The sequence below is a fragment of the Lissotriton vulgaris genome, chromosome 4_1 (genome assembly GCF_964263255.1).
Source record: "Lissotriton vulgaris chromosome 4_1, aLisVul1.2, whole genome shotgun sequence".
Classification (NCBI taxonomy): Eukaryota; Metazoa; Chordata; class Amphibia; order Caudata; family Salamandridae; genus Lissotriton; species Lissotriton vulgaris.
The window spans coordinates 1,640,564,017-1,640,585,203 of NC_141691.1; the positions used below are offsets into that span (position 1 = coordinate 1,640,564,017).

Genomic DNA, 21,187 nt, shown 5'->3' on the forward strand with positions numbered 1-21,187 from the left:
TCTTTTCCCCATTTTTTATTTACTCAGTTCCTCCCTTTGCGGTGTATTTCCCCTCCATGTGTGCGCTCTCACCAGCGCGTTAGTGTTGCAAGCGACGCTTATGTGTCCTTTGTTAGGGCTTTGAACTCACTGTCTGGGGCGCTGCTCTGCCTGGTCTTCACCGTTAATGGGGTTTCTTCTGCCCTTCTCCGCTATGTGTTCCCTGGTTAGCGCTGAAGGTACACAATACAAGGCTCCGCCTCCAAGATGGCGCCAGTCGCGGTATTCTTTCCAGGCTTCAGTTTCGTTTTGAGTGCCCCGTTGTTGTTTTAATATCAGCTCTTTGATCCATTTTTATTTACTCGCTTTTTCTCCTTTTTGCGCCGTTCCCCATCCGTGCTTCCACGAGTCTCGTATGTGTTTTCGGCGGGTTATGCAGGCTCTCTATGGGGTGTAGTTGTGGTGTAGTAGATGGGGATTATCTTCTCTGACTTTATTTTCATCACAGGTGCTGGGACTCCACCGTTCTTTGTAGTCCTTGGTCGCTCACTCCTTTGTGGTTCCGTGGGGATAGTTTCGGTTTTGTGGCGCCACCTTGTGCCTCGCCCCAGATCGTTGAAAAATCTGAGAAAAAAATGTGTATCCACAGTGATGGACATCTAAGTTATGTCATTTCTTCTTCCCCAGACCTTCCGACACATGACGGTATCATTTATGTGTCCATTTGCTCGACGTGGGGTTCCGAATCTCACGGTTGCTCCCAGATTTTGACTGAGCGGCTTACTCAGGCATACATCCTTGTTGCCGTCCAAGCCACGCCCATCAGAAACTGACTCTTACAGGAAATGTTTACTACAACTTAGTGCTGTTACAGGCGGTTGCTCATGTTACTGAATCACTTTTGTTTTCACATAAGATACGAAATATCGGTCGACTTTTTATTTTTGTGGGTTAATAAATAATGAAATAGTAAAATGTGTGTGTCTTATTTGTCACATGAGGTTCGATATGTCTACTGTTGGGTCTTAGTGACGATTGATGAAATCAGATATGCCTAAATATATCAAATGATAACCTTCTTAAGAGGGTCTCTCTTTCTCACATCATTGTAAATATGTTTAGCTTCCATTTCAATTTTTTCTAATATACTACAAGATATAAGTTACCGAAAGAGTAATTATATATTCATAAACCATACATTGTATATGTTAGAAGTGCCCTTTTTCTATCATATTATACATTTCAGTAATAAAACCTCTTTTCAACATAATCATGGGTTGTTCTTAGCATAGTGCTTATTTTTTAAATGAGTAATGTTATATGTTATTTTAAAAGGTTGTAACATGTTTCTCTGATAGTTTTTACGATTTTAACAACTACCAAACTATATTTTTTGTAGCTGGCTAACAGTGAAAAAAAAGTAAGCAACCTTAGGTCAGAAGTTGGGATCTTGAAGTCCAAACTGCAAAAAAAGACAGAGGAAAGCCAAAGACTGGAAGACCAAATTATGAAACAGCAAGAGGCCCTAAATAAAGCAAGTGTGACTCTAAAAGACACAAAGAAAGCTGCTGCAAATAAGGTACAGGAATGTAATTTTCTTTAACCATAAACAAATAGGTGCATACTTGTGTGAGCAGGTGTCCGTTACAAGTTCATCCTCTGTGTCCTTTGCATACGCATATATAACTTTTCCTATTCTAAAGTCTCTCAGATATGGGAATGAGTACGATATGCAGTTGTGTCCATGTATACATATGTGCATGTGTGTGTGTGTGTGCGTGCTTGTGTGTGTGTGAGAGAGAATCTGGATGTCATGGTAAAGTATACACATTTGTAAAGGGTGAAGAATGGAAATGAATGCAAGGGTAAATGTACAGACTAATTGTGGCCCCGTGTTCTTGAGCTTTGGTCCTTGAGTTAGTATGTATCACTGTTGTTTTGTTGCTTCTGCGGTTTTTGCTGTCCTATCAGCCTGGCTGTAACGTTTTCCAACAACCTCAGTCATACTCCACTTGTCAGGTGGAGGGAGGCAATGGAAAAGACAGTCGAGAAAATTGGTTGGAAAATTAGTTGGGTTTTTAAGAAGCAATTGTGTATAAATGCATTCTTTGGTCAGATGAATTACCCAGAGCACTAATGCAAGATCCACCGCATCTTCAGATACCATGAACCTTGTATATGTCTGGGATCACTTTGCTCCTTTCCTGATTATGGGGCTTTGCTTTATTTTTATTGTTATTTAGTTAGATTCCTGGTTCTCTGAGCTATATCTGTGTATCCTTAACAGGAATGTCATTGTCCTATCTTGAATGTCATAGAATTTTGAAAGTGAAGGCCTTTAGTGTCTTCTTTTCTTTGAAATTTCAAAGAGTCTTAATCTTCTTTAGGTAGAATGTTCCTATGAGAAGCTAAACCTTACTCATAAGAATGGCACACTGGCAGACCCTGATTCTTTCAAAGCTTGTGTGGGAGCAGTTTTCAATTGGAAGCAGGACAATAACTTACAGTGAAATTCAGCTAAATCCGAAGTTTTGCTCAATGGTTCTGATTCTTTGACTGGTGGAATAATTGGTGGTCTTCGGGTCTTTCTCCCCTTTCCCCCTCCTGGACTGGTGGCACGGAATTTGGGAGTGAAACTGGGCCATCAAATTTCTTTTAAATCTCACGTTTCAGGGGTGGTAGAGTCCCGCTGTTCTACTCCCAAGACCCTTGAGGAATTCCTTGTGTTATTGCCATATGAAGCCCAATGTATGGTGATCCATGCTTTTTTTTTACCTCAAGGCTGGATTACGCGAATGCCCTTTACTTGGGCTTACTGGATACTTCAGTCAAGCGCCTACAAGTGGTCCAAAATACTGCAGCACAGATTGTATTGAAACTTCCAAGCCGTCATTCAATAAACCTCTCATTTGCGCATGCTTCATTGTCTAGTTATTAAAAAGAGGATTCTGTTTAAGTCCTTGGTCCTTGTGCATCAGGCATTCTGCATATGAGGCCCTCTGTATCTTTCTGAGAGAATATACTAAAAATTTCTGGGGGGGGGCTAATAAATAGCCGAGTTAGTGTGCTGTTCTCGTTTGGGTACACTGCATAAAAAGCATTACTCTGCTTTTCACTTCCACTTGATCAACCAACTAGGCACATGCGCGTTTTTAGGGCTGTGCGAATCGCAACCCACCCCTAACTCTCTTGTTACTCCGTGAGGAGATTGCACAAAAACAAGTGAATGTGTTTCTATGGTTAGAAATGCACACGCAAACATTTCATGATCAAAATTCGGCCACTTACAAGTGAACACGAGGCCAAAAATCAATCCTGTGGCACACTCTTCTTTACAGCGTTAGGGACCTGGGTATGTGCGTGCGTTAACATGCCTGAGGTGGGCGTGCTCACGGGCCTAGTGACCTGCCCTGTCCTGATCAGTTACACAACTCTCAGTAAACTCTCGTGGCTTTCCCTGGCAAGCATAACTAATAGTTTCAGTAACGATTCCGAGCCTGTCCAACATCTGCTTTTAGTTTACTATGAAAACTCTGCCTCTGATCTCATGTGTTGAACTACTGTATGTTTGCCACTGTCTATTTCCTGTGAAAAAACTGCCTTGAACAATAATAGCTTTTGTTCCTAACCTTGCAGCCACTGGAGCAGCTGAACAAATATCTTCCAAGCCTCTATTTGAAATAATTTATTCTGCGTATAAGTTTGTGTAGAGTCATTTGGGTTATTGAATGTTTCATCATTTGGAAATCAAATCGCAGGATCTCAGGCTATTCAGACGGTTATCTAATCGTTCCCTCATGCTTAACTCTTTTAAAAGCATTTCCTTCTGCATACATCATCTCCTCTCCCGGGCCGCTTAAGCAGCCCCTTTCATGCTTTGGTGAGCCCTAATATATTGTACCAGCGCACACTTTAACTGCCAGGCACTTCTTCTGGGTTTCCTCGCTTGTCACTGTTAATTATTGGAGTTGGCTCAGGAACAGAGCCCCACTTCAGATTGTAATGAGCCTTTCTGACTTGCCAAATGTAGTCAATAGTACCACAGTCCAGAGCCCGTTATTCACAGAAAGGTTTCTTGATGTGCTTGGACATTTTTTTTTGTCCCAGGTTAGCACTACTAACTAGGTCGGTATTAATAGCCCTAATTTCATTTTATATTCATGGTATTCTTAAATCTGGATTCTGTTGAATAGTTAGCCCATCGAATTTGCTCTTTAAAGTTCATTGCTTAATTTGTAAAATATATTTAGCTGCTCAAAGTTTTTCTTAGGAACCCGCTGCCAGATGTCGAAGTCACTGACTGTTAAGGCTGTGGGGACTTGATTCCACTGCATGCCTGTTTTCACCAGCTTACCACTCCCTGCCTATTTCCTTCACTCTTGCAGGTTCAATCAATCAATCAATCAAGAAATTTGTAAAGCGCACTACTTACCAGTGAGGGGGTTCTGAAGGCGCTAAGGGAGGGGGGGTTGCTGCTACTGCTCGAAGAGCCAGGTCTTGAGTAGTCTCCTGAAGGTAAGTAGGTCTTAGGTTTGCCATAGGAAGATGCAGAGGGTGTTCCAGGTCTTGGCGGTTCAGTAGGAGAACGATCTGCCACCTGTGGTCGCTCTTCGGATGCGGGAGACGGTAGCGAGGGCGCGGTCGGCAGAGCGGAGCTGGCGGTTCAGGATGTAAAAGGTGAGTCGTCTGTTGAGGTATGCCCGTTTGAAGTTTGAAGGTGATCCTCTTATTGACGGGTAGCCAGTGAAGGTCTCTCAGGTGGGGTGTGATGTAGCTGTGTCGAGGGATTTCGAGGATCAGGCGGGCAGAGGCCTTCTGTATGCGTTGCAGTCATTTCAGCAGTTTGGCCGGGCTCCCGCTTAGAGGGCGTTTCCGTAGTCCAGCCTGCTGCTGATGAGGGCATGGGTGACCAGTCTTCTTGTGTCAGTTGGCATCCACTTGTATATCTTTTGGAGCATGCGGAGGGTGATGAAGCAGGAGGATGATACAGCGTTGACTTGCTTGGTCATGGAGAGTGTTGAGTCGAGGATGAACCCCGGGTTGCGTGCGTGGTTGCTGGGTGTTGGTGCTGCTCCCAGGGTGGTCGGCCATCCGGAGTTGTCCCAGGCTGAGGGAGTAGAGCCGAGGATGAGGACCTCTGTCTTGTCCGAGTTCAGCATCAGACGGCTGTTCTTCATCCTTTAGGCGATGGCTTTCATTCCTTCGTGGAGGTTGGTTTTGGCGGTGAGGGGGTCCTTGGTGAGGGAGAGGATCAGCTGTGTGTCGTCAGAGTAGGAGACGATGTTAAAGGTTGTGCAGTCTGACCGCAGATGATCTTGGAGGCCTCGGACCAGAAAGGGGGAGGCGGACGCTCTGGGTTCTGCGGTAGAGGAAGGAGGAGGTCCATTCCAGGGCCTTGTCTCGGATCCCTGTGTTGTGAAGGGATTTGCGTAGGGTGTGGTGGCAGACAGTATTGAAGGCGGCTGACAGGTCCATGAGGAATAGGGCTGCGGTTTTGCCTGTGTCCAGCAGGGCCCTGATGTCGTCTGTGGCGGCGATGAGGGCGGTTTTGGTGCTGTGGTTGCTGCGAAATCCGGACTGGGACAGGTCTAGGATGTTGTTCTCCTCGAGGTAGCGGGTCAGCGGTTTGTTGACGGCTTTCTCGATGACCTTAGCCGGGAAGGTGAGCAAGGAAATGGGCCGGAAGTTCTTGAGGTCTCTCGGGTTCGCCTTGGATTTCTTGAGCAGGTTCTTGATCTCTGCGTGCTTTCAGCTCTCCGGAAAGATCGCGGTCTTGAAAGAGATGTTGATGGCCTTGCGGAGATGGAGGTGATGGTGGCGCTGGCTTTGTTGAAGATGTGGTGTGGGCATGGGTCTGACGGGGAGCCGGAGTGGATGGTGTTCATGATCTTGATGGTGTCGTCGTCGTTGATGTGGGTCCAGGTGAGCAGGGGTTCGCTGTGGATGGTGGCCATGGGGTCAGAAGTGTCGTAGGTTGTTAAGGTGGTCAGGTTGTCGAAGTTGTCGTGGATGTCTGCGGTCTTCCGGTGGAAGAAGGTGGCAAGGGAGTTGCAAAGGTCAGGTGATGGTGGGATGTCGGTGTTGTTGGAGCTTGGGTTCGAGAGTTCCTTCACGATGTTGAAGAGCTATTTGCTGTTGTGTACGTTGTTGTCGAGGATGTTCCATTTCATCCATGCTTTCTTCCTCTGTCACTGTTTTCCTACCTTTCTCTTCCTTCCGATGAGCCAGAGTGTATGCACACAATTTAGGACTAGGGGCAGAGAAGGAGTGTGATTTGAGGTGACTGTTGAAGTAGCAGTTAACAGGTTCCAGAAACATGGGGCTAAATAACTGAATGATTTCCCCCAAAAGCAGATCATTCGGCTTGGGAATGAAGATTGAGTCCGCCTGCTGCCCTTGGCTCTGTCTTTGATGAACTCTGTGAAATGTGGGATGTGAAACGTGTGCTGAAATGCTTGATGTGAAATATACAACACCTTGGAAACTTCCCTTTTGATGGCTAGTTGCAAATGAAGATAGAACAAATGCTGCCATTAATAGAGGAGAAAAACAGACAGTAACTGCAGCCACACTAGTGACTTCAGTAACTATGTAGGGAATGCCACAAAATTGAAGATAGTGGGACCAAGTTGCAGCAGGGCTAGGGAAACATTTGCTTTGAATCTATGCAAATGTCCCCAAAGTTGGAGTATGTCTGATGCGAATGTCAGGTTAATTCCACTTAAGCTCCCAATATTTTTTAAGTGCATCAACAGGTGTGTGACAAAGTCCCAGTAACCTTGGTCAAAAAGAGAGATTCCATGTTTATTCTTGATTTCAACCAAAGGGATTCCCAGCGTTATTGGGTTACATTTTTTAAAGATGATACTGATTCTGTCATTCACGTCAGAGGATAATGAGAGGATCACAGTAATCTATATATCCCCTGCAAAGTTATAGAAATTGAAAACAGATTGTTTGATAACATCCACATGTGGGAGAAGACGCTCCTTAAAAATAATCGGAATGTTTAAACCAGTAACTCAATGTGTCGGGAAGTAAGCTTTCCTACTGAGTGCAGCTAGGGTCCCAATTTATCACACTGTGGAGCAAAATTCCTTGTTTGAGAGGATTATAAAACTGTTAAATCAACACGTAGGAAAACGGCTTCTGAGAAACCCTGATATTCAGCTTGCAGGTCTTCTGAAACAAACAGCAAAAACCCGGTCTCCAGGTGTCCAGAATATTGGTTGTATCAATAGTTTACTATAGGAGTCAAGTGCATTTCCTGCAATGTGGTATGCATGCTGATTTTAAGTGGTTTGATGTTTTTTTTCCAAATGGAGCATCATTTTTAAGATTAATATAAAGGATCACAAACCCTGTTGCTCCCATATGTGCTGTGTGCATGACAGGAATGGTGACCGAGCACAGGTGTATAACCTCCACTGGGTCTTTAGCTAATTCATTCAAGAGGAAGAAGAGCTGGGCCTTGTGTAGTCAACCTGAACAATTACCAGTAGTAATCGTAATCTTGAATGGATCTTTCACGAGGGCTACTAAAGCGATTTGTTCCATGCTTTCGGGGTATCCCCACAAAGGTTTTCACTTATTTTATTTTGTCACCTATTGTCAGTCTGTGGGATGAAAAATAGTCTTGACGACTTTTATCAGTCATGAAAGACAAGACAAAAAACACTGAATGTTCTTAAAGAGTGTTTATAAACAGCAAAGGCCAGTGCCAAGAGCTGCAGGCTTCTTGGCTCATTTTAGATGTTGAATAATTTACCTTGTAACTACTAAGACACTCAGGTGCCTTCTTTTTCTGTAGCTATCAAAGAATTACAAAAAAACGAGTCATCTTCTCACTGGTGCTATGCAAATTCGCTATCCTTTCCAAATAGGAGGCCATGTGGATCTTACCCTTCTGCAGATTGTTAAAACCCCGTATTATCATGGCTATAACAGCTCTTTTCCTCTGTTAAACAAATATATTCTTATTTGTAAGTCATCTGCCTAAGCACCGCAAAGCCTGCCGGGATTCCAGTACGCTATATTATAGCATTGAAATGACATAACAAATGGAAATGAAAGATGCAGTGTTTGGTATATAGTGCCCACACCGCCAGCGCTCACTCCACACTGCGCACGTTAACACTTACATACCAAGGAAACTCATGAGACATATTTGTGGGAAAGCAGTGGTGCAGGTTTATTTCGTACAAGAAGTAGCTGATAAGGTGGGTCATCTTACAGGCGATCCAATGCGGCAGCCCCTCGCTGACCCGCATGCCTAAGGAGCCATCTTGCACGGCGAGTCGATGCTCTGACGGTGCAGTAAATTATCACTTTATTTCGTTCTACTCCCGCCCCCCCTGTCAGGGCGGAGCGATGAGGCACACCCCAGGTCGGTTCAGGCCCACCGACCGCCCGAAGGACTAACGGGGCGCCAACGCTGTTTCCTGGAACCCCCTCGGCTCCAGGTTCTTGGCTCAGGCACCCTTACTGTGCCAGGCAGAGGTATTTAGACTGTATCCTTCTGCCGCAGAGGTACCCCTACTGTCCATCTGCTTCCAGATCGCCCTGTGACTCCGCCTGCAACACAAAACATGACCATTAAAAGTTCACAACTTTCGCCCTTTGCTCTGCCGCTGGGTCAGGGTTAGGGTGGGAACAGCGCAGAGCAGCCCAAGGCACCGACGCGGCAGGAAAGACCGAGCAACGTGCTGGGCCTGCTATAAACCCCTGGGAACGCCCCCCCGCCTAGGAGCGCCCTCCCATTTGCCGTTAGTGAGGAGGGGGGGTTGGCGCGCTGTAGGCTCCTCTCGCGCGTCGTGTGGTACTAAGACGCTGTCTCGCCCATGCTCCCCTCTGTGTCGCGCGGCCAGCGGCATAGTGCCCACACCACCAGCGCTCGCTCCACACTGCGCACGTTAACACTTACATACCAAGGAAACTCATGAGACATATTTGTGGGAAAGCAGTGGTGCAGGTTTATTTCGTACAACAAGTAGCTGATAAGGTGGGTCATCTTACAGGCGATCCAATGCGGCAGCCCCTCGCTGACCCGCATGCCTAAGGAGCCATCTTGCACGGCGAGTCGATGCTCTGACGGTTCAGTAAATTATCACTTTATTTCGTTCTACTCCCGCCCCCCCTGTCAGGGCGGAGCGATGAGGCACACCCCCGGTCGGTTCAGGCCCACCGACCGCCCGAAGGACTAACGGGGCGCCGACGCTGTTTCCTGGAACCCCCTCGGCTCCAGGTTCTTGGCTCAGGCACCCTTACTGTGCCAGGCAGAGGTATTTAGACTGTATCCTTCTGCCGCAGAGGTACCCCTACTGTCCATCTGCTTCCAGATCGCCCTGTGACTCCGCCACAGCTCTGGAGGAGGTCCCCGTCGATGACAGAGCCAAAAAACGAGTCATCTTCTCACTGGTGCTACGCAGAATCACTATCCTTTCCAAATAGGAGGCCATGTGGATCTTACCCTTCTGCAGATTGTTAAAACCCCGTATTATCATGGCTATAACAGCTCTTTTCCTCTGTTAAACAAATATATTCTTATTTGTAAGTCATCTGCCTAAGCACCGCAAAGCCTGCCGGGATTCCAGTACGCTATAACACAGCATTGAAATCACATAACAAAAGGAAATGAAAGATGCAGTGTTTGGTATAAAGTGCATGCCTTCACAACGCACGTGAGCGATATGTTGTACAACACTCTGTGTGAACTGGCCTGCACCGTGAGTCTGATAAAAATACAAGTGTTACAAGTCAGGACATTGGCTGCAAAGTTGAGGAGGCCGGGAGCTAGGGCAAAGTTCAACAAGCTGCAGGCTGACGTCTCATGGCACGCATCCTTTATAGGCAGCATGTCATATACTGCGAGCTGACGTCTCCTCGTGGCACGCATCACGTCATCGCAGTGGCTTGTGTGTTGGGAGTGACCTTGAGTGTGTTTGTATAGACCTCTGTAGCAATTATTCCGAGGTCTGTGGTGGAAAACAATCTCAAACGCAGATAGAAACGCTACATAAGAACAGTTTGCAAACATACGTGACTGTGAGCTTTCGAAGACAAAGGGTAATTAAATCCTGTGATGTAATTATGAAAAATATCAGGTAACCATCTGCCATGCAATAACAGAATAAGAAGAGATATTTGCTGAAAACTTGGCCTGGTGCTCTGCCAAGTGAGACCGTTCTTTATGCGTGCAGGGTGAAGGTCAAGGAGATACCTTAACTCCATCAATCCTGCGGACAGTTACAAATGACCTTTCACTTCCCATAAGACATTCAATATTCCGAATTGGAGAGATACATTTTTCTGTGTTTAGAAATGACGAAAGGGGCATTTAATGGGTGGTGGAATCTCCCACATGGCTCATTTTTTTCTCCCGCATTGCTCCCTGGATCTAGCATGTTGCGCACGAGCGAAATTACAAATACTGGCACATACTAAAAAAAAAAAAAGAAAAAGAGAATCAATACTTCATGTAGTACCGACGTCACATTATCTTCCTGAGTCAGGTATTGATCAGGAGTAAATATTTTAAAAATATTTGTTGGGTCTGTTTTAAGAGTGAGAAGTACATCACGCCGGAAAGAAAACAGTAATCATTGACTTTTATTCTCTCAAGTGAAACAAAAAACAGCATTTGGAATATTGCTTCGAGAGTCTGCAAACGATGCTGCGTGTATTATCAAGTGGGGGTGGAGCCAAGGTGATGACTTCCTGATTTCGTCCAGGTTTAGGGGAGGAAGCAGCCAACATCCTGAAAGGTGTCAGTTCTTCCTCTGCACAGCATGTTGCTTCCTTCCTGGAAGCCAAAAACAGACGATTTATATTTTGTTATGACCTGTTCGCATTCCCTTCGTATTCCCAGGGAGGAATGTAAATATTTTATCAAGGAATCTTCTGAGGCCATAAGGCCGAATTTTGAGTTGGTGCAAAAGAACAGGGAAAACTCATTTGTACAGTTTGCACTACTTGTGGCAGGTTTGTCAAGGCTGCGCTAACATAGATTCACACAAAGTTATGGAAAGAATCACAATGTCTTGAAAGGTGTTTGCATTCCGGTGTAACGCTGCCTTTTTGCTGGAAATGTGCCAGTTTTTCAGCCCAAACAGTATTATGCTCCGCTTTGCATCAAGGTGGCATAACAATGATGTGCTGGAGCCAGCATCTATGGGTTTTTTGTTCAGCGCCCTACCTACTAAATAGACTGCGTTGGGTCAAAAAATGAACACCACTTTGAGGCATGCTCAAAGGTGTCGAAATATATGTATTTCTCGAAGCATTTCAAACATTGCATGCACTCTGCACTGTACAGCATACATCCAATGTGTGAAGTGTTTTCAAAAACTGTCTAGGCATAGAATTTTACATTGTAACGGTAGAAATTCAGTCCAAAACATATGCTACACAAGACACACACCCCTTAATACTGTGGTGCGTTATGGTGCAAAGGTGTGTGCATGGCACTAGACAGCAGTTTGTGCACCAGTGCAGGGAAAGGGAGCAGTAGATGGCCATATGTAGTAATATAACTGCACTGCTCTCTTTCCCTTGTGCAATGAGTGCAACGTCTTTGAACTGCAGTGTTGCACTGCAGAGTACTTTTGTAAATCTGCCCCCTTATGGGATATGGAATAGGACAAAAAGTGTTGCTTCAGTTCCCTTCACTGAACCATTTTGTCTCCTGGGCAATAAATGAAGAAACTAATTGTGGGTTGGGATGTGTGTTGACGTCCTCTCCTTACCTGCGGGGCACATATGTAGCTACCCTTAGCAATGTACTTTAGATGATAGTGATGAGCGAGGTCTGCCTTTGAGGGGATGTGTCCGGTGTTCAGAGAATGAACGGAAAAAGTTATTTGTGAATAAAAGGTTTTATGAGGATAAATATGTATTGTATTGTATTGTAGGTGGTTTTTGTATAGCGCATGCTGTCACCCTGCGGGTATCCTGGCGCTTTTGGATTTAAACCATCAACCTCAGATGAAAAGGAAGTGAGCCCAGAGATACACCAGCAGGTCGGAAAGAGCCAGGTTTTCAGACTACCTCTGAAGCTCATGAGGGACTCACTCCGTCTGATCCTCAACGGAAGTTCATTCCAGAGGCGCGCCGCAACCACCCAGAAGGCCCTGCCCCCCAGTCTGGACCTCTTAAATCTTGGGACTTCCAGCAGGCCAGCTCACGCCGAGCGGAGCTGTGTCTGTGGCCGGTACCAGGAGAAGCAGCCCTGCAATGGGACAACACGTACAACACGATTCTAATAAGGAAATCTCTATGTAATACAATTGAATATGAAAACATGACAGCTGTCGTCAAAATATATTCAAGGGTCACTTTTTAAAGCCAATGAAAGGATGTAGTGGCCCTTTAAAGATTTAAGCATGTTAAGAGTTGGGTGTCCACAAAGTGGGAGATTAGAGTAAATTTAGCTTCCCAGTTATCTGCGGTAGGGAAATGTGAGGAACCGACTCAACATGTATTCCACTGCTGCAAAGTCCATGGTTCCCATTATGTAGTTTGCAGTAGAGGAAAGTAATTGAACCCTTGTTCACCATATACAGCGCACATACTGCTTCTGCACTTTTACAAATGCGTTATAGATGTTTCATTAAATAAATGCTCGTCATTGTTTTTAAACAGGGAAATCTGTTTTTAAACAGTTTGCAACATTTGAAATGGGAATTAAATGATTCATTTTGTTTCAGACTTAGACCCATGTTTTCATGTTTGAAATGTAAGAAAATATATTTTGTCCATTACTTATGCTTAGTGCACCCGGATTTATACTATGTATTTCTTACTTTTTCATCAATGTTATGACCAACGACCCCGCCTCCGCCAGAGCCAACCTGCACGAAGGGATGAAAGAGGTAGCCGAGTGGATGACGACCAGCCGCCTGAAACTGAACTCTGACAAGACGGAGGTCCTCATCCTGGGCTCTTCCCCCTCCGCCTGGGACGACTCCTGGTGGCCTCCCGCCCTGGGCACCGCACCCAAACCGACAGACCATGCACGCAACCTGGGCTTCATCCTGGACTCCTCCCTCTCCATGACCAGGCAAGTCAACAACGTCTCCTCGGCGTGCTTCAACATCCTACGCATGCTACGGAAGATCTTCCGGTGGATCCCCACCGAGACCAGGAAGACCGTCACCCAGGCCCTCGTCACCAGCCGACTGGACTACGGCAACGCCCTCTACGCCGGTACCACCGCCAAGCTCCAGAAGAGACTCCAGCGGATCCAGAACGCCTCAGCCAGACTCATCCTTGACATCCCACGAACCAGCCACATCACCGGACATCTGAGAGACCTTCACTGGCTCCCCGTCAACAAAAGAATCACCTTCCGCCTCCTCACCCACGCACACAAAGCCCTACACGACCAAGGCCCGAGCTACCTCAACAGCTGGATCAACTTCTACGCTCCCAAACGCCACCTCCGATCAGCCAACCACGCCCTCGCCGCCGTCCCCCGCATCCGAAGAGCGACTACAGGAGGAAGGTCCTTCTCCTACCTGGCCGCCAAGACCTGGAACTCCCTCCCGACCGACCTGCGCCTGACCCAAGACCACCTCTCCTTCAGGAAGAAGCTGAAGACCTGGCTGTTCGAGCAGTAGCGGCACCCCTCCCCCCCCCCCCCCCCCCCCCAGCGCCTTGAGACCCTACAGGTATGTAGCGCGCTCTATAAGTGTCACTGATTGATTGATTGATTGATATTTATTTGGTGCTGCTCTTATTGGTATTTATCCATGTTTGTTTTGTGTTCTGTGAAAAGTTGAAATTGCACCTAGTGTATTTCCACACTTATTTAATGATAAATGTGCAGTCACATTAAGGTGCTTTTCGTGTAATAGCAAAACTTTAAGCACCATGCTTTTCTATAAGTGGCACAGCAATTCATTCCTAGAAAAAGATCAGAATTATTTTGCACAAACATGGGCTTCTCTGAAATTACTTCCAGGAATCTCGTCTACTTTAACGCTCCCTGCTGTCTACCTGCACACGCATTGATACGACAGTCATGATAGCCAGTATGGAGAGACACTCTATAGAATTACATCTGTCTGTGTTTTTCCGTGTTATAAACATTAATGTATACTGGGAAAAATTATGTATGTAAAAGTTGAAAGCAGTTTGATATCAGTTTGTTTCAGGTGTTCCAGTAGTGTAAACATGTATTTTGAAGCAAGTACTCATTTCTTGATAATCTTCAGCCAGGCCACTTTCAGTGCCCTGTAAAGTGTCTGTGACATGGCCCAGTTCTGAACATGATTGTTTTCAGTAGTGCTTTTGCTGTGGCATTCGCCTCTATCTCTTTAGAGTCAATAATGAGCAGTTAAGTGTTATGTTTTCCGTTTGACCAAAATGCAAATACAAGGAGAGCGCTGCATTGAGACGCTGAAAAGAAAATATTGTATTATGTGGTGGAAGTCTGAAAACCTTCCTTTGTAAATTTCAAATTCAATTTCTTCCTTTGTAACGTTTTAAAATGAGTCACTGTTCATCCCCACTTTTCTTTTACAGATACGTATCATGAGACTTCCATTAACATATCGCACACAAGCAATGTACAACTTCTTGCGAAGTTCCATGTTTTTATTGTAGTGGGATTTATAGAGACTCAGTGCATACGCAATCATTTTAACCTTGCCATTATTTTATCAATTGTTCACATTCACCCTGCACGATTTTGTGCCTTGTTTTATGGAGAGTTGGACTCATAATTTCCTCCAATCTAAGGTTTTGAACCAGAGCACGGTAATCTTACATCACTTTGACGATGTTTACATAAAAGAAAGATGTCTTTGGTCACTTAATTAATAATAAGACAGAACTCGTTCTTTCATAGTGCAAAAAAAAAACGCTCAAAATCAGTGTGCTTTACTCTATGTATTATTTTCTTTTACACAAAATCTAAGTGTGGACCAGTTAAAAAAGAAAGAATGCACAGGTAAAATGATTTCTAATCAACATACATGTCATTCAGAGTTTTACTGGGTTGTTATGCGTTTGCAGTGCAGATACTGGAGTTCTAGGGTTTTACAATACATTTTAAGTCTAGTTTTTGCATTTTACTGTTTATTTGGACCATTTTTGCCTTAGTTCGGAATCTTCTCACATTGTGAATAGGGGGCAAACATCTATGCTCTATTCTTACTGTACAGTCAACAAAACCAGTGCAAAGTGGATCTCCTTTGTATCTTTTATGCTGCAGTGCAAAGTTTGCCCTATGTAGCGGCCGTAGTGGCTTTTACCACAGCAAAAAGCAATTTCTTAAGTAGCGTATTCAAGGGGTAAGGAACGTATAATTCAAATTGCATTAATGAAGTTCGCCCTTTTAACATGCTGAAGTCTGGCGCGTGCTTTTCTGATGGCTTGCACCTTTGTGCACTCCATTGTTTTCAGGCTCGTGATGAGAGGAATTATGGAAAATACATTACATTCCAATAGCCATTCGATCTAACAGGGGCTTGTCTTGCAGTCAATTGTTAAAATAGCTAACAAGAGTAGTTAAAAAAAAACATGACATGCTATTTTCTTTTTAAAGCTTTTTTTTCACGTTAATTTGCAGATTTACGCGAGGGAGAGTAAACACGAGGTCCTGCAGAAAGAGCTGGAGGATGCCCAAAAGCAGTATTCTTCATGTTATGATGAGGTATTTAATTCTTACTTGTTTTCTCAAATACAAGCCAAATTTACCGAGGAAAGAATGACTTCCACAAAATGCATAATTTTCCAGCATTAAGCAAACCAGAAGGCAAAATATAAGTCGAACAAAAGGTGTCCCGGGGTTATAAAATTCATGAGCCAGTGGGTTTCCTATGCAAAGACAGAAGTATAAACCTGTGAAAGTTGAGAGGTTAGTTAGATTTGTACTTTTGCACGAGTACCATTTACGAAATCTGCCCAGGTGGCAGAGATTTATGGAGACGAGGCAAACCCATTTCTCACCTAACGGTGCATCACAAATTGCCTCGTTCCCAACCTGGAGGAAAGGGCGCGAGCCGTCCGCTCCACGTCTGCCTCGAGAAGCCTGCGCGGTTGACGCTGCGCGGCGGGGCTGCGTCGCCCTGTGGAGGAAAGCATGAAGGGGATATTCAGTCGTAGAAATACTGCCTTCAGCATGCCGGGTGGCGACGTACATCCGTTCTGCTATTGTTCACCGCATGTAATCATGCATTTGTTCGGGGAATGGCAGGCGGACCTCACACTAGCCATCACCTGCTCTAACAGTACGCCAATGTGAGAGACTCACTTTGTTTTCTTCTAACGCTGGTTCCCGCCATCGCGCCATTTGCCTCTCAGCTTTAATTCTCCTGTACGCGCAGTGCAGGTGTTTAATCGAGCACTGCATGTCGCGCTGAACACCATGCATCATCGCAGAGGATGTGTGATGGGTAAGGGAGCAAGGTAAACTCGTGAACGGGATTTTAACCATATCACTAAATTGACAAGAGTACCTGGCCAAATGAAATAATGAAACTTAGGCAACATTGAGAGAGGTAGAATTAATACATTATTTAACTAGTTTTTGTTGATTTGGTAGAATATAATTCATTCCTTTATGCATACGTTTCTTCAAAGTGCTCGTGGAGACTGCAGAGTAAAAATAGGAGAAACAATTGAAAGAGAACTTTGGCTAATTGAAGTATCAGGGTTTGGTGGAATAGGTGACCTGTCCGATGTTTGCACAATATCCTGCAGCTTACCCCACGTAGTAGCTTGGACAATAGGTTACCAATGTGATATTTACAAAATGGGGGACTTTCTAACAGCTGTTTGTATCAGTGACAAACGGCGTTGTCAGGACAATGTTAGGCCTCTGGTTGGATTGTAAGGGAGGTATCGTTTAGAAAGGCTGTCAGGCTAATTCTTATGTTATTACCTATGAATCACACAGAGAGTTTTAATCCAGTCCTTCATTCTACTGGCAACCAGTGAAGTGGTATCAACACAGGTAACACTTTGATCCTATAAGAGAGTCATGCTTAAAAAATCAGCCATACAGAAAAGTTTTCAGGTCTTTAAGATTTTCTCACCATATGTCAAGACAGACCTCCAAATGGTGCAGAGCACCAGGGCACTCCTTGGAGTAACTGAGCTTTACAAATGCCAGTTAATTCATGAATCATTAATTTAATCAATGCTTTAAAAGGCCATCATGAGGACAATACTGATGAGTGAACAGTATCCGTGCAGGGAAGAGAGGTGAAAGAACGCGCTCTAGGTCACAGTAGTGACCTGTGTGGTGAAGGAGAAATCTCGGATACACATGACTCCACGATTTCAGACCAAAATTGTAGAAATAAGCAGAACACCAAAAGCGGGCTATACATTGCTTATCCAGTTCTGCAAATTTGGTGTTTCCCGTCTTGAGCATCAAGTTAGCCTCATACTTATGTAGGTAAATGTAACCTGAATCCTGTTCAGTGCTTCTATATCAGGTGAGAAAAATTTGAGAATACAAGAAAAAGATGTGGTGGAGTTCTAAGCACTGATTGAAGTATTGCTATCTATCTACATAATGTCAGATTTTATCCACATTATAGCTTGCACCATTGATAAATTCATCAAATATTTCAATCACTGCTTTTCACTCAAATCTCAGGAGAATTTCCTCACCAAGCAGAGGATCTCCATGGCATATACGATCTTTGTATGAACCGTGGCTTCATATGCTGTTGAACATGTGTTAACGTTGGCCCACCAGAATCTGCGAAGACAAGGTCTGTGTGTATTTTATAGATTTAAGTGTGTAATTTCCATTTGAGTTCACTCAGGAAATTCATGCCCAGATATCTATAGGCACATACTTCATTCACCTTTGCCGTAACGAAATACCCAGGGGCGGCTCCTCCGCTAAGGTGGAGAAGCGTCGCCCTACTGCTCTTTGAGCAGGAAAAATAAAATGATAATTACTACATTATTTATTATCTTATTATTTTTCGCAGGTCAGGCTGGGTTAGAGCGAGCGGGGCTGGAGGCACAGGTGGAGGAGTGGTTTGCACATTCCAAGTGCGCATGACTGTTTGGCTGGCCATATTGACCTGGTCAAATAGTCGTGCACACTTTGCACGTTCCCCACCAGTCTGCTGCCTGGTTCCAGGAGTCTCAAAGAAGCAGAGGAGAGAAGGGGCCAGCAAAAGAGATAAATGGTATTTTTTATTATTATTTACTTCCCCACCACCAATGTGCCCCCACCCCTCCACACTCATTCCTTGCCAGCCGCTACTGGATATACCATGGCAACGGCTTAACCCTAGAACCAAATCTAGGGTGCTTGTTTTGTCCACATTTATTGTCAACTTATTGATTTCACAATATTTATGAAATGCAGATAGCTTTCTCTGCATCCCAGGTCGTGCACCATCTATTATCACTAGCACGCCTACATGTTGGAGGCATGAAACGTGGGTATCCCCTATCTTTAGAGAGAGTGAAGCTGTTTTTATTGACATTGGGGTAAAAGAGCAAATAGAGTGATGGCTAAACACAACCTTGTTTTAGGGTTTCTTAATTGGGATTTTATTTGACAAAGTATCATCTAGCTCTATCTCCACCCTTGCCCAATTTGCCCCACCTAATTTTTTCAGGATGGAAAAGAGGCTCAAAGGAATATTCATTTGTCTTAAGTTGTACCCACAATAGCTCCAAATAAACGAGCTCAAACGTCGTTTGGCGGTCAAAACACAGACAAATAATCTATCCCAATCCAATTCGTTTCCAGGCCAAATTCCACAAACGAAAATAGTAGTCTACAGTGGAATTCTTTTCTTTGAACCCACCTTGCTCCTGGTATTAGCTTATGAGTTTCTATCCATATACGTTTGCACTCACTTTATCAAACGTGTTAATATTTGTTTGGAGCAAAGGGTTCCTCCTTTCTATGAATTGGTTTTATCACTGCCCCCATTGAGCTTGCTTGAAGTTGAGCAATTCTATGAATTGGTTTTATCACTGCCCCCGTTCAGCTTGCTTGAAGTTGAGCAATTTTTATTAAATAATGCAATACTAGTGTAGAGATGCACACCCTTCGATATTGCTTTTATAGTTGCATATAGAGTATCAGGGTCTGCTGCTCTAGACAGACTAAGGAAATGGAATTATATATTTTTTTTATAGAAGGTACAGAAAATGACAACATCTTATAGTCAGATTCTTTATACCCATTGCAATGTATTTCGATTATGTAGTTTAGCCAGGCATTCTCCAGTGCCATGCACACCACAGAGGCCGGTGTTCTACCCATACCATACCAAACTGAACTAATCTCAATATATTCTGGTATGCTTGGATTAGGTAGCTGATTATTTATGTTTCCAACAAGTATTGTTATACATCATTTCTTTTGACTCTTTAATAAACTCTTATAAATTCCGAACTCAATAATCCATCATCCCCTTTTGTATCGCTTTGTTCGCCCTAAGTTGGCAGGGTATGCTCAGACGTGAGTCCCTTGCTCACTTGGCCACTGGATTCAAGACAGCTTGGCTGATGAGGATTATGAATCCGAAACCGGTCCCATGATGCTTGTTTCCGGTCCAGGGAAGACATGGCTTGGCAGTTCAGGCTGGACTATTCCCATGAGGCACAGGGTCAGACTGATTTGCATATGGCCATGTCTGAACTGGGGTGGCTGAGTGAGCTAAAGAATGGTGATGGATTAAACCCAGATCAGTTGACTGGGGGTGAGTGTTTGATTTGCTCAAACGCTCCGTCCATCATCCCCTTTTGTATCGCAGTGCTCTACCCATACCATACCAAACTGAACTAATCTTAATATATTATGTTATGCTTGGATAAGGTAGCTGATAATTTATGTTTCCAACAAGTATTGTTATACATCATCATAACATAGAACTCAGTATGAACCCACCCAATAAGAACCAAACTATGGAAAGTATTGCTACTGCCACCCAACAATGGCTCACCAATGCGGCTGAGTCCTGTTTACCCACTCCTAAGACCAAGGGTAATATACATCGTCCCCCCGCCCCATGGTTTAATGACTCACTTAAAGAGGAAAAAACCAAATGTAAGGCACTTGAAAGTGTATGGTGGAAAGATTTCGACCCTGACAAAAAAACTAGGTATCATGCAGCTAGAAATCTCTACCATACCGCATGTAAAAAAGCACGTGCCGCGTATGTAGCTAATACCATCACGGGAGCTGTAAATAAAGCTAAAACACTGTTTAACACGGTCAAAGATCTTGCTGGAGCTCAAACTACAGCCCCATCGCGCCCACTAAATGAGAAGCAATGTCAGGATCTAGCTCAATTTTTCTCCGATAAAATCGACAAATTAATCATTGAGATAGACAAGAACAATCTTGACAATGCTTCTAAGGAAGAGTGGGAGTATACTTCGACCGTAAATCAGACCCTACAAAAATGGCCGCCCATTACAAGCGATATTCTTATTTCCATCATGAAGACGATTACATCTGGCTCTCCACAGGATCCCATTCCTGTCAATATAATAAAATTATTGGACACGCCCGCCCTTGAAATTATCGCAGACACTTTAAACTCGTCTCTAGAGCTCGCCACAGTACCTACCCTATGGAAACATGCCATAGTGACCCCACTGTTGAAAAAACCCACAGCAGATCCGGAAAAATTAGCCAATTATAGGCCCATCTCACTCCTCCCAGCTTTTTCCAGATGTCTGGAAAGACATGTGCACTCAGCTCTAACTCTTTTCTCGGAAGAAAACGCCCTTCTCCACCCTACCCAATCAGGATTCCGAGCGGGTTTCTCTATGGAAACTGCTTTATTGGAAGTCTCTAAAACTATTAGGAAACTCCTCGATGACGGTCATACGGTTGCGCTTATTTTACTCGACTTAAGCGCAGCCTTTGACACTGTGTCGCATAAAAGGCTACTCACCACGCTTGAAAAAAATGGATTCTGTGGAGCTGCCCTGCAATGGATTAGATCCTTCTTGAGCCAACGGACATACCAAATAGCATCTGCTGCTGCATGCTCTGGACATTTCAACTCCCCTCATGGAGTACCACAGGGCTCCATCCTCAGCCCGCTTTTTTTCAATCTCTATCTCAGACCCCTAGCACACCTAGTGAAAAAATCGGGACTCACTCTCATGACGTATGCAGACGATTCACAAATTGTCTTTTCATTGTCTGAATCCCAATCGTCATCTTCGTCCCTTCTCAAAGATGGTCTCCTGAACATCTTCAACTGGA

The 21,187-nt window shown here is 44.4% G+C and overlaps 1 protein-coding gene across 1 annotated transcript in view; it reads left to right on the plus strand.

Annotated features, from left to right (window-relative positions):
• LOC147724345 (uncharacterized) overlaps positions 1 to 21,187 on the plus strand; it is a 2,209,372-nt gene that overhangs the window by 586,421 nt on the left and 1,601,764 nt on the right. The window contains exons 11-12 of the mRNA XM_086966996.1: positions 1,379 to 1,558; positions 15,551 to 15,634. Coding sequence (XP_086823122.1) covers positions 1,379 to 1,558; positions 15,551 to 15,634 — 264 coding nt within the window. The remainder of the gene's footprint in view (positions 1 to 1,378; positions 1,559 to 15,550; positions 15,635 to 21,187) is intronic.